The sequence below is a fragment of the Emydura macquarii genome, unplaced genomic scaffold (assembly GCF_026122565.2).
Source record: "Emydura macquarii macquarii isolate MOO-44397 ecotype Brisbane River unplaced genomic scaffold, CSIRO-AGI_Emac_v2 contig_1876, whole genome shotgun sequence".
Classification (NCBI taxonomy): Eukaryota; Metazoa; Chordata; order Testudines; family Chelidae; genus Emydura; species Emydura macquarii.
Genome location: NW_027132013.1, coordinates 4,558,479 through 4,572,636, shown reverse-complemented (window position 1 = coordinate 4,572,636; position 14,158 = coordinate 4,558,479). Strand labels below are relative to the sequence as shown.

General features: G+C 38.4%; 1 protein-coding gene across 1 annotated transcript in view; it reads left to right on the top strand.

The window, feature by feature from the left end:
* Nucleotides 1-1,840: 1,840 nt before the first annotated feature.
* Nucleotides 1,841-14,158, top strand: part of LOC137159356 (golgin subfamily B member 1-like) — a 54,177-nt gene continuing 41,859 nt past the window's right edge. The window contains exons 1-9 of the mRNA XM_067557526.1: nucleotides 1,841-1,933; nucleotides 3,348-3,491; nucleotides 4,866-5,015; nucleotides 6,992-7,114; nucleotides 7,754-7,921; nucleotides 8,349-8,534; nucleotides 10,152-10,274; nucleotides 10,471-10,584; nucleotides 13,080-13,401. Coding sequence (XP_067413627.1) covers nucleotides 1,889-1,933; nucleotides 3,348-3,491; nucleotides 4,866-5,015; nucleotides 6,992-7,114; nucleotides 7,754-7,921; nucleotides 8,349-8,534; nucleotides 10,152-10,274; nucleotides 10,471-10,584; nucleotides 13,080-13,401 — 1,375 coding nt within the window. The 5' untranslated portion in view covers nucleotides 1,841-1,888. The remainder of the gene's footprint in view (nucleotides 1,934-3,347; nucleotides 3,492-4,865; nucleotides 5,016-6,991; nucleotides 7,115-7,753; nucleotides 7,922-8,348; nucleotides 8,535-10,151; nucleotides 10,275-10,470; nucleotides 10,585-13,079; nucleotides 13,402-14,158) is intronic.

The following is a 14,158-nucleotide window of genomic DNA, read 5'->3' as shown; positions in this document are numbered from 1 at the left end:
AAATGCAGCTTGGCTCTTGCTTGTTTTTGCAACTTAAAGAATTGGCCAAAGCCAGAAGTACACAAGATGTGTGGTAGTCTCCTTAATGTATACCACCAAACCAAATGTGATAAATTACTGCACAGGCCTCTCTTTAAGAGTTAACTAAATTCTCTCTCAGCTGAGCCAGATGTTCTTAGTGTAGCAGTACACATAAATTTACATTTGAGCTGCCTGTACTGTGGGATTAGCTTTCATGTACATGATGACAAAATGAATCTTAATAGGAAATGTGCTTTAGAAAGATGTGATTAAATTCAGGAAAGCCTGTTCTTGCAACGTGTGGCAGAGCTATTAGAGTGAGTAACCCCTGATCAAGAGCAGAAACATTTAAAGGGCCTTGAAATGTTTGAAATGGAGCCCAAAAGCTGCATGGTATCAAGTTGGCTACTAAATTTAAAAACAGCTTATAACTTAGGTGTCAGACCCTTTGGAAACCTGTTTGGGTATGAACAAAGGAGATGCTGAGCTCCTGCAATGCCTAGTCAGTGCCCTTCAGAAGATTTTAGACCCTTTGGCATAGGAGTGGGAGAAGCTCAGCTGTTGTACAGTGATGCATTATAGTGTCTTTATTTTTTGTGCACTGCAATCTGTTGATTTTGTAGAAATATGCCTTGGAATGATCTTTGTCGTACTGCAGAGGCCAATACAGCACAAGTCTAAGGTCTGGTTATATGTGAGCAAACTGAGTACAGTCTGAACCTTTTTGTTTGTAGATGGAAATAGCACTAAGGCCAAAAAGTACCTTAAGGCACTTACATTTTTCACAGTCTTTTTCAGTTCAATTTCCTAAAATATTTGGAATGATAATGTTGATTGTTGTCAGTTGTTGGCTGCATGTGTGTTCTCCCAGTGTGTATGCTGTTCCAGCTCTGCACAGATAACTGAGACCCCAAACCACGATTGGATTATCCAGTAAGACCATAGATCTGTTTCAGTAACAAAGGCACCAGGCCAAGTTTATTGCCAATTGAGCATGGTAAAAAGCACCCTATACGTGCTATAAGTATACTTAATACGTATATGCTTGTGACAGTGGACCAGCTCAGTAACGACGGGACTTTCTGATCCTCGCTTGGCCAGACAAAGACACTCCCCTTGAAACCCTCTTTTATACACTGATTCAAACAAATTGCATATTGTCCCTCTGAGGTAGTAAGTTACCACCCTTTGATGTGGTAAGATACCCGCCTTTTACCTTGTACTGAATGGTTCGGTCAAAACATCTTTATCCATCATATTGTCGTTCTGAGGGGTCAGTAAGCCCTTGATATCTTTTGGGGTATTGGGATGTTTTGATACCTTTCTGGAACGTGTTTGTCTGAGTGTTCTGTACCTGGTGCTTCTTTAGGAATGTGTGTGTGTTTGCAATACCAGCTCTGTTCTTGCCAGTTACTGTGAGCCTGCCAGCATTCACAGCCTAACTTCTGCTAACTTTGCTTTATAACAGCAGGGCTTAGCCATTACTTTATCTCAGGCTTCAAGGCCTCATACCTGGCCTGTTATACTAGGCCTCATGTCTCAAGCTCTCACTTTCTACTACATTGATACTTTACTGGTTTCCAGTCTGCAGCAGTAACATAATGTACAAAAGAATTAAACAGCAATTTTTTAATAATCATTAGCAAGTCATGACATGACTTGGGTATCAAAGTTCCAATCATCTTTCAGCAAATGCAATGAGATGCTGGGGTTTTTTAAACATATTAAATTAACTTGAATTATCTTGGATTGAGAGAAAAAATTTGCAGAAAACATACCTGTTATGTGTATAGTTATCTAAATAATACTAATATTCATAGCAATATAATTGTTTTTCCATATTCTTTCTCATAGCCATCTTGAAACTATGTGGAAATGGGGCACTGGAGATGATTCGTCCCCCAAAGCAGCAGTAAGTATTTAACTTTTTTTTTTAAAGTGCTGACTTTAAAAAAATTGTGGATTTTTTGAAATTTCAATTCAAGATGTGGTAATAAGTATCTGCTTTTTTGCAAAGAGTATTATTTAACCTGCTTAACCTGTTCTGCCAAGATAGTTTGAAGTCACTAAAGGTCATGGTGGCTTCCTGTTCCCAGTCCAATCAGCTTTTAATCCACAGTGCCTAACCACACTCATACTGCTTACCTTCAACCTGTTTGTCTTGACTTAAGAAAAAATCAACAGAAGTCACATAAACATTAAATCAGCCTCTTTTTTGCAGGCTAGTACTTGGCTGTATACATCATTAATTGCATTAACACCAGCTGAGATCCTCAAGAAATAAAATCATACTGAATATTAGACATCAGTATTAGATTTAAAATGCAGACTTTTGAGGCTTTGGGTTATTTTTGCCATTTTCCAAATTATTATATTTAATGGTATGACTCTTATATCTTGTAATGGGAAGAGTTTTCATGTTTTCTGCAGAAAGTACTGCCAGGTTATAATTCAGTGAAACTATTAATCTCTTCTAGTAATTGGTAGAAATTTCTGTGCACCATTTCTTATCCCTCTACAAATGAAAAGTTTCTAAAAGCAACATAAATGGGTTTGTAAAATAACTAATGCTGTAATTTTATGCCAACTCTTTTTTAAAAAAACAAAACTTTTGCGGTGAGACGGAGGGAAAATGCCACTTTTCTCCCCTTTCTTTTTTAGTTTTTAAGCTGGCTCTGTTTTTAAAGCATAGGGTGGTATAGATTCCTTGGATATTTTCAAGAACTCTCCCTTAGACTTGTCCTGATAGGAGCATGCATTCCACCCATTGCCTAGATTTCTGCTCTCATGCCTTTGTTTGGCAAATGATCATACTTCTGTTGAAGTGACTTCTCATTTCCAGTCAATACTACAAAACAAAACTAGAAATTTTTATTGTTTATGGTAGCATCTACAATGTGCTAGGCACTTTTCAGGCAGACAGAAAGGGACAGTCTGTGCTCCAAAGAGTTCAGAGTGGAAAGATAGTCAAGCATACAGAGAGTAATGGAAGGGGAAAAACAAAACAGGGATATCTTTATCATGGTAGGTTATAACAGCTTAGTGTCCCCACTGTATTGTAGTACAGTTTAGTCTTGTTTGCACTGAAGGGATCAAACTGTTACGGAGATTTCAGTTACAATGGCTTTATTTCAGTGCTGTGTCTGTTGCTTATATTTGACAGATTATCCTGATGCTGTCTGGACAGTATGTTTAATGTTTAAAAAGGGGGGAAATACTATACCTTGCTTAATTGGGTTGGCTGAAAAGCTGATGACTCTGATTTGTTCATAGCCAGCATTGTCTGCACCATTTTGTCTGTTCAAAAGTGTACTTAATATCTGTAGGCTCATGGCTCTCAAGAAGTAGCAAATATGTCGGTGGCTGATTTGACTGAACAGCTGACACGTACTGAACAACTGGTAACGCAGCTCAAAGAGCTTATCAGAGAGAAGGATAATGAACTTCGGAATAGGGATCATCAGTTAAAGGTACTGTGTGTACACATCAAGGTAACTGGTCAGCTACAGAAAAAAATGAACTGCAGTCATGTTTTCTTGGGTGAATAAACTTTTTCCTAAAAACAGGCTTAAGAGTCAGTTATATCAATATTGGGGACTAAGGAAGCAGTGATCACAGTTTGCATGTGCATGGGGATACGTTACAGCTTCCTACCAATTTACTTTCTGTTTCCAGAATTGTAACCAACTTTGAGTATTACACAGGCAACAGGTGGTCCCCAGGAAAGAATAAATGCTCCTGATAAATGTGGGGGGCAATTATCAATTGCAAATTGAAGGTTGTGCAAAGCTAGACAGGGACCTTTTTCTCCTTTTAGGCTAAATATGGAACCTAATCTTGTCCAAAATGTTGTTTGGCTATCAGTTAGGATGCAAACTTATCCCAAACAACTGCTTTAAATACAATAATCTACTTTTCCTCCAAATTTCTTTCCATCATAACTTCTGTATTCCTTACGGTATTGCATGTTATCCTTGATTTTTGGCCACAGTAAATGGAAGGAATTGATACTAAATGCCCTATAGACTAATGAGGGGTTTTCATCACTGACTCCTTCTATTAGGCCTCATATTTGTAGTGAGTTCTTGAAAGATGTGTTTTCACCCTTCTGTTTTAATGGGATATTTTCATGTTAGCATAGTCTAAAAATAAGTTTCAAAATACGGCCTTTTACAAAACATAACATTGAACAAAGATGTTTTCGTTAAATCAAATTAAACCAAGCCAAATGATTTTTAATTAAACATTCCACTGCAGTGTTGTGACTCTAAATATAACTCTCCAAAAGCACAAATGATTAAGTGACCAGCATTTGTAATATCAGTGTAGTATTTAGTTTGTCTCTAAGGAAGTGGAGCACTTCATCCCAGTTACATTGTCCCAGCTGAGACAGTAGCTCAGCTTTTTAAACTGCTGAGCATCTACCTTACAAAAATACGGCCCTTAGGTGTCTGCAGCAGGGCATCTGAAAACAAATGCACCCAAAATCACTATTTACTTTTGAAGGTTTAGGCCTTGAAGTACTATTACTAACAAAGGCAAGGAAAATTTCTTTTAATATATAATTTTTAGTGTGACATTGACTCTTAAGTTGCAATACCTGTCAGTGTCATAGTAGCCCAGTGCAAACACTTAGCAGTAATGAAAGGAATATTATCAAGCTGCTTTATAGTTGCAGGGCTCCAGGGCATGAAGTTAAAATGTCCTTGTGGGGATCGGAATTCTTGGTAATTCTTTTTTATGATTATGTATTTTGGTAAAAGTTACTGAATAATTAAGCTGTTTGTGTAGATCAATCACGTTATAGCTAATTCCATATCTGTGAAATAATCTGATGTTGATAGGAAGAAAAAGAAGCTTCGGAAGCCAAGCTTTCCAAACTAAAGCTACAAAATAAAGCCAAGGTGACATCGCTGACTTCGCAACTGGAAGAACTTAAAAAGCAATCATCAGGATCTGAAGGACAAGAGAAAAAAGCAGAGCAAAAAAAAAGAGTGAGTTTGCCTTTCATTTTTAAAATTAGACTTGAGACCATGCTCCTACAATCAGATTTGCGTGGGTGGACTTGATTGTAAAATCTATGATCTGAGGTGGGATTAAATTAAGATCAAAATGCAGGTTTTGTGTATGTGTTTTTCCATCTGTCTTGTATATTCATTGACCCATCCACTTTTTATAGCTTTCTACAAAAATTAAGAAATGTTTCTATGAACATTCTCTTCAAAATGTAATGGAAACAGTTTATTTTTATTGGAATAACCATTCCCTTTAGATGTTTGCAGTCCATATTCTTCTCCATCCTGCTAACACATGAGAACTAGAAAAGGAAACTAGTTAGAAAACAACTACAAGCAAAAGTGAAGTGGGCTAGTCAATTTTTATTATCCAAGGCCAAATGTGAAAAATATATAAATGGCATCAATGGCAAACTGTAAATTAGATGTTAAGAAGCTTTCATTCAGTAATGGAAGTTTTATCATAAATATGGGTTTAAAATTGTTTTTACAAATACATCAGTTTAAGATGACTGTATTTCTTTAAAACAGCATGATGTTTGGCACATTAGCACAGTTGTATGTGCAGCTTGTAAAACAATCGTATTAACACTGTAATCTTGTTTGTTTGGTTTTAGAAAACTGCTGAAATTGGATATAAAAACTATTAGCCTTTTGGAGTTATGTATCTTCAAAGCGTACAGTGGCTGGTAGTTTAACAGTTAACCTACTAATACACTTCTGATCTGTGATGAAGATCACTGGTACTTGTTTGCAAAACATATAATTAGGTTGTCAGATTTGTAGATGCATGTTTTTTTATTGTAAATAATTTCTACAAATCAATTATCTAGTATATTTTTTACAGAATTCCAGGTAATAATGTTTCACTTCAGAACAGTGATATATACTTCTCAGAAATAACCTCTTTTCCCTCCTCTCATCATCCTTTTCCTTTCCTGTTCCTTCCTAGCTAAGTGTATTGTGCTTGCCAGGAGAAATGCATGGACTTACTGTTTGTACCGGATAATATATGTCCATCCAGCATATGGGGTCAACCTGATGTACTTCAATTTTGCTCTCTATAAATATATCAGAGGGATAAATACCAGGGAGGGAGAGGAATTATTTAAGTTCAGCGCCAGTGTGAACACAAGAGCAAATGGATATAAACTGGCCATCAGGAAATTTAGACTTGAAATTAGACATAGGTTTCTAACCATCAGAGGAGTGAAGTTCTAGAATAGCCTTCCAAGGGGAGCAGTGGGGGCAAAAAACCTAGCTGGCTTCAAAACTGAGCTTGATAAATTTATGGAGGGGATGGTATGATGGGACAGCCTGATTTGGCAATTAACTGATCTTTGACTACTGGTGGTAAGTATGCCAATGGCCTGTAATGGGACGTTTGATGGGGTGGGTTCTGAGTTACTACAGAGAATTCTTTCTTGGGTGTCTGGCTGGTGAGTCTTGCCCACATTCTCAGGGTTCAACTGATCGCCATATTTGGGGTCAGGAAGGAATTTTCCCCCAGGGGCAGATTGGCACAGGCCCTGGGCTTTTTTTGCCTCCGCTGCAGCATGAGGCATGGGTCACTTGCTGTTGGATTCTTTGTATCTTAAAGTCTTTAAACCATGATTTGCGGATTTCAATAACTCAGTCATAGGTTAGGGGTCTATTACAGGAGTGGGTGGGTGAGGTTCTGTGGCCTGCATTATGTGGGACGTCAGACTAGATGATCATATTTGTCCCTTCTGACCTTAAAGTCTATGAGTGTGAGTCTATAAATATTGGGGCTTCTTCTTTGTTTAGCATCTTATTGGGACACTCAAAATACTGTGGTCCTGAGGACCTCTGAAATATACAGTAGTATTTCATAATTAGAATGATAATTTGCCCATCAGTACTGTCTGCATAAGTGGTGTTATAGAAGTCTTTTATTTGACTTCAGAGGCTAAAATCTCCCTATTTACATATAGGTATCTAGAGATGGTGACCAGGAAAATGCTGCAGCTAACCGTGGGAAATTACTAGTACTTAGAAGGAAGGTTGAAGAACTAGAATTCCAGAATACACAAAAAAATGAAGAACTACAAAAAAAGGTAGGATTTTATGTGATGTTAACCAGGTGATTTTTAAACCACTCAATATAAAAGTGGAATAGATGTGTTGTGAAAATGGCCTATAGAGATATCAGTACAGATAGAATGCCAGATCCTGCCCATTGAAGGAAATGGAAGTTTTGCCATTCATTTTATTGGTGAGGAGTCAGGTCTTAAATTTGTTTTTGCTGAGGTTTACAAATAGCTGGAGTTGGGAATTCTGTGAATAGGGATATTGATAGCTTTCCCACTCTCAGATTTTGGCTCAAAATGGTGTCTGACTTCTATTTTCTTTGGCTTGTTATTTTTTGGCAACAATGGGAGTAAATGTAAACAGGTGATGGCATCCCCTAGGGCCGGGCTGTAGGTGTGCTGGACAGAGGCCTCATCTGCAAATACTTCTGCTGGCAATGGAGAACTGCAAGAATGCTGATTATGCAGAAACTGCCTGGAAAATAGGGCCAACACCAGGCTCAATATTTATACATTGCAGTCAAAATTTGATCATGTCAGAAACTGGACTTTAATGGTCTCAGTAACTTGGAAGAGGTAGTATGTGGAGTGATCATGCTATCCCTTCTATACTTCTGGGGGTGATAGAAATGCAAATTACAAATGTAGTAATCTTTTCATTCTCAGATTGCTGAATTGGAGGCCCAGCATCAGCGAGGGGCTGAAATGGATGCCATGCTTGCAGAGAAGGAAAAGAAATTAGCTGAAAAAGAAGCCTACATCATTGATTTGCAGTTAGCATATGACTCAAGCAATGTTGCCAAAGGAACACTTGCCCCTAATGAAGAATTAAAGGTACACCACTAATGTGTTTATGTTAATGACAGCTTGTGGCAAATCTGCATAGACCTATGTGGGTTCTCATCCCCAAATGTGAGGGTCAGAGGGTCTTCTATGTTATATTAGGGAGCATGCCCCTAAGCACAAGTCTTGCACCATTGCTTGTATGAACAAAAGTCCTCTGTTAATGATTTCCAGTTAAATAGATAGATTTTTATTTGTGCATAACTTTTTTCCAGTCCAACTTGCAAAAACATCTTGAAATAATTCTTAATAATATTTTGGAATGAATTGGCAAATTTCACTGACAACTTAAAACAAAAGTTGTAATCTAAATCTAAGATCGGTTTAGCTTGGGAGAGGCTAATGAATTCACAATGCTGTAATTTTTTTTTTAGTCCTGTCTACATTTCTCTAATTGTTTCTATCTTGCACGCCAAAGAATCAGCTGTCCGTGAAAGAGTCTTCACTGCAGAGCATGCAGATTCTAGTTCAAAACCTTACCAGGAAGGTTGGAGACAGCGAAGAAAGATGTAGCCTACTCCAGGAACAGATTGAGAGTCTTAAAAACCTTCAGAGCAAAGAGAAAGATCATTTCCAGGAAAGAGAAGCTATGTATATGGAAAATGTAGGTGAACAAATTGTAAAAAAATATTAATTCTTTGGTGCCCGGAGTTGATATATTGGTACCTGGCACATCCACTATATCTCAACAATTAATTTACATTTGTAGTTCTTGATTTTTGAAGATCCCTTCAACAATGATGTAGATGGTAATTATAGTTTGTGTTACAGTGAATTAGGAAACATAGTTTTTAATGTTCCGTGTGTGGCTTGTGTCACTGAAATTAATGGAGATTTAAACATTGTGGGAGGAGGAAATCTAATGGTTAACTGGGTGATTATGAGTTCAACTGAGCAAAAGTCCAAAACCTACTTGTACCTCTGTGCCCATCCACCCTATCAAAATTCATCACCAAATGTGCACATGCCATAACTAATAGTGTCGTCATATTACTATAACCTGTGTCCTCTTCCTCATCCCTTCTGTTATTGTTTAGACCCTAGCCTAACAACATGTCTAAAACTATTCAGGGCAAGGACCCCCCTTTTTATTTGTTCTGTGAAGTACCTTGGCACACTTTTGAGAACAGTTAAATAAAACTAGTGTTTTTTTCCCTTCATTTGGTTAAAGCAGCTTGCTTATACAGAAGAAGCTAAAGAAGCTGTATAGAGTTATAAAAAAACGTAGCTAGAACTGAGACAGCTGATTAACTAAGGGGGGAATGGGCAAGAGAGTCTTAAAGTACCTTAAAGATGTGGAACTGAGAGAGCAAATCAGTATACAAGTAGTAGTAACAATTGTATCCATTCTTGTATGGTGCTTCATACATTCAACTCCCACTGAGGTCAGCTCTCTGGTTTTAGTGGGAGATAAGCTTGCTGAGCACCTCACAGGATTAAACCTTTATTTTATAAAGTGCTTTACAGATTATATTTAGATATTACTTTACCCACTTAGAAATGCTGATTTTCACCACCAAGGTGACTGTAGCTATTGAATAACCATACAGCTAATAATTTTGGGACAAAAAGTGAAATTACAGAAGCTGTTTTGAAGATGCAAAATGTAATTACTCAAATAAAAATCTAGATAGGACACTGGAGCTAACATGACTGATCATGTTAAAAAAGAAAATGTTTTTTTAATATTAATGGTCAGGCCACCATGGTTTTATATCTGTTCCTGACAAAACTTGTGAGGTGACCAAGAAAGACAAGTTTGGAAATGGAAAACAGGTATGTTTATGGGAAGGCAGCAGTACTAAATGGCTTGAATTTGGGAAGGAGTGGGAGAACCAGTATAGAAGTGGCTAAAGGTTAGGCATGTGTTTATAGGAATGAAAGGTTAAAAAATTAGAAGGGAAACAACCAAGGTAAGAGGATGGATGTGTGTGAAGTCAAACAAAAAAAATACTTCCTTTATATTTGTAAAGACATTCACTACATATTCCCTTGGGGCCAAATTCTACCTTTACTAAAGTTGGATTTACTCTGGTTAAAATCCATTGACTTCATTTGTGTTACTTTAGATTTACACTGGTGTAACTGAGAATAAAAGTTGGTCTTAGAATGGTCAATACTAGTATATTTAACTGGTTACATTTTTAAAAAATGATGCTGTCATGCATATATGTATGCACTAGGGGTTGTTTCAAATTTATTTTTTATAATTTGTTTTCAGATACGCATGTTTCAGAATATTATCCAGGAAAAGGAAAAGGAACTGGTTGGACAAGCCCAGAAACATGAGCAAGAACTCTTTAAATTAATTGCTAAATCCGATGCCAGAACTGATCTGGAACAGGTATGTTGGCAGTGGGAACCCACTGACTTACTTTGAATTCGATAGCTCTGCAGGAGGATAGACAAGAATGAGCAGGTTATAGATACTGCACTTCTGTGAGGCACAGCTCAGGTGATATTTTGAGAAAATGGAAGAAATGCCTCTCCTTTTTTTTTTTTCTTTCCTGTAAAATGTAATTCCTTTATTTCCTGCCTAGTTACTAAAGGCATTGAAACAGAAGCTACATGAAAAGGAGGAAGTCATGCTGGGTAGAACACAGGTGATAGACATGCTGCAGAAAGAACTGGATGACAAGGACCAGCTGCTGAAAGTAAGAAATTGTACATGGACTGTTCACAGTCTAGTCAATGAGTTAAAAACGAATTACTTTTTAAGCTCTTTGATTTTATTTTTTCAAATTTATACATACAGCAGATGCTGACACTTTATGTAGGTGCCTTTGACATTTGTTAAAAACACTGTATTATTGTTCCAACAAATATAAACCCAAACCAGAAAATAACAAACTGAAAATAAAAAAAATTCAGCCCTTCCTTCACCCTTCCTCCCCTAAATACTCCATCCCACTCACAAATACCAGACCTTAGCTTGGCCCTATCCCCTCAGAATTCTGGAATGAGAAGAGTGCTTCACAGTCTGCCCTGAAGGTCAACAGATTGGGGCTATTTCAGATCAAAGAGGGATGACTGATCTGAGTGCCCTGCCAGCAGCCCTCTTTTAAAGGGAAAGGTCTCCAGCTTGAGTGTTTCTGCTGAATGCAACTGCAATAGCTAACTAGATTGTAGGCTTTCCAAGGAAAAGGTATCTTGTCTTCCCTCGTGCATATATAATGCCTAGCTGTACAATGGAACCCAGACCCTGATTGGGGCCTTTGAGTGCTACTGCAGTATAAGCAAACATCATGGGGTGGGGACCGGGAGGTTAGATAAGACTATCGCAGGCCAAAACCAACATCTTTAATTCTATCCAGAAACCAATAGGAGGCAGATAGTGCAAGTCTGGAGCACTGGGCAAAGTGCTTTTTCTAGGAAATTCCACTTAATTTAAATTAATGGACCACCACACTTTCTATCAGTTTCACTGGTTTTGAGTCTATAGAATGCATTGCAGTAGATTGACTTTGATGTGACAAAGATATGGATCATAATAGCAAGGTCAGAATGCAGTAGAACTAATTGCAAACACTTGGCCAGATGTAGATTGAAAAAAACTGCCTTGGTTACTGCTGCTATAAAATTAATCAAATAAAATTACTCCCTATGGTAATTTCAAGGTTTGTGGAACAGTAACTGAAACTGACTGACCTTTGTCATTGTTTTCATTTTGAAGTTGTCACCTTATGGAATACTTAGATATTTTTATTTCCCCCCAAATTTTAAAGGTTAGCATTTTTTTAGTTTTAAGATATATTTAAAAAAAAAGGCTTATACGGATGATATTTTATGGAGTGAGTGTGCAGCAGTTCTGTTTAACAATCCACTAAAGCTTTTTGAATACCACTATAATCTCACTGCCTTTAAAGAAACCTAGGGAAAATATTTGCATATACAAGAAGAGAGCTGGGAAAACAACATTTGCCTACTTATATCTGAAAATTTTCAAGTTTAAATACTTAATATATATTGCTAGACTGCAGAACATTTATTTAAAGTGTTCTTTAACAGACTACAGTGCATGCGGTTGATACAGACAGCAGGCTGTCAGTCTTTCATATGCTTTATATTTTTGTTACCAACTACGTAATTATTGGAACAGCATCTTCTAAGGACTTTCCAGTCATGAACACAGATACACATACCTTATTGAGTCTGTGTGCACTGAGAACATTTGATGGACTACTGTTATCCAAGAAAGATAATTTTTTAGCAGTTTCTACTCTGGTAATCAAAATTGTCATTGGATATCCATGTCAGGATCTCTCTTGTGATTTTTATACAGACTGACTGAGTTGTCTACTATAACTCTGATGGTAAAGTTCTTGATTAAGATGGAATAATCACTGGGGGGGGGGGGGAAGGGCCAAGAGTTGGGCATATATGAAGATTCCCCCCCCCCCCCCCCCCAGTGATTATTCCATCTTAATCAAGTGAACCTTTCCATCTTGCTCTCCATTCATGCTATCCTATTTGCTTTTCTAATTCTCAAATACACACAATGGGCTGTTTGTTTTCAGTCCTAAACTTTGTGGAGCAAGGTTAACTGGACAGTGCATCGCCTAGAGCTGCTTATGAAAGTACTTGTTTTTATCTAGGTGTTTAATTTGTATTGGCTTTTCATTTATAAATATATTCTACAGTCTTGCTCTGCCTCTTTATGTACTAAAGCAGCTAATGTAAAACCACTAAAAACAAAATTACAAAAAATACAAAGGACTAGACAAAACAGCAGACAATGTGGGGGACAGACCAGAAGGATGGGCTAAATGACTTTTTCATCTCTAATTTCCTGGTTATGAACTTTAAAAGGGGACTGACTGTAGCAAGGGGTGGTCAACTCAGCAGAGCCTTATATGAGGTTTTTCCAGAGGACCTTTTCCCTTTTTATTCCCTTTTTTCTTTATAAGGGGACATTTCCTCTTACAGAACAGGTCAGGATGTAGTTAGCACTAGAGCAGTGCAGACCCTCCATCGTATCTTCAAGCTACTGCTTGGGAGTTTACACCTTTGATATATATGACAGCCGTATGCTACCAATTGACCAGCCCTGACAGTGTTCTCTTTTTAAAATGTGTTGCATGTGCAGAGGAGCAGATGGGGTTCATCTAGAAAAACAGAGAGAATGGAACAGTTTTCTTTTTTAATACAGGAAGTTAATGAAAACCTGAAACGTCTTCAGTCAGAGAAAGAGAATCTCCAATCTAAACTGGATGCTGAGAAACATGTAATGAGAGCCCAGCTAAGAGATATGATGGAGAAACATGAACTTGAAATGATGAAAGTCCAGGAGAAACATATTTCTGAATTGCATGAGATCCAAGAGAAGCATGAAACTGAGCTACAGGAGAAAGACCAAGCCCTACTGCAGCTTCAGAAACAAGTGGCAGAATTAAGAAATAATGGACAGAGTAACTCAGAACAATCTATAGATGTAGATACTGTGACTAAACAAAAGATGGAACAGCTAGAAGGTATCTCATTGAAGCATAGCTCTTATATTTGAAGAGCGTCCTTGTTACTCCACTGTATACAGCAGAGGTCCCCAAACTGTGGGGTGTGCCCCCAAAAGGGTGTGGAGAAACCTTCAGGGGGATGCAGTGTGGTGAGGTCTGGGCTAGCCCCCACGGGCGTGGGGAGGAAGCACCATCCAGCCCTGCTCTGCGCCCATCTCTGTGCCAGTCCTGCAGCCTCAACCTCGGCTCCCAGCTGTGGCCCCACGCCTTGCTCCTGGCTGGCTCCGGCCCCAGCCCCGTTCATGGCCTTGGGCCCCAGGTCCTGGCCCCAGGCCTCATGGCTGCAACTGCAAGCCCCAGACCTAGCTCAGGCCCTGACTCCTGGCCCCCAGCCACGGCATTGGCCCTGCTCTTGTGCCCAGCTCCTGATTGTGGCTTCTGGGGGAGGGGGGAGGGGCGCAGACCAGGTAACGGGGAGTGAGACCCCAAAAGTTTGGGGATCATTGGTATACTGTGTGCCAAATTCAGACCTGGTGTAAGCGGAGGACAGCTTCACTGACTTAGTGGAGGAGGAGGTGCAGGTACTTGGGAGATGCTTAGATGTTATGGAGAAGAGGGCCCTAGAAATAAGTAGATACATTACCTTTAAATTTGGCCTAGCATTTTTTTAAGCAATCTTTTTTCCCCTGTAGATGTGACTGTAGTGTAGAAATTTTAGCAAGTGTTGCTGAGTAAATAGAACAAGCTGAATTCTGAAATATGTTCTGTAATTACA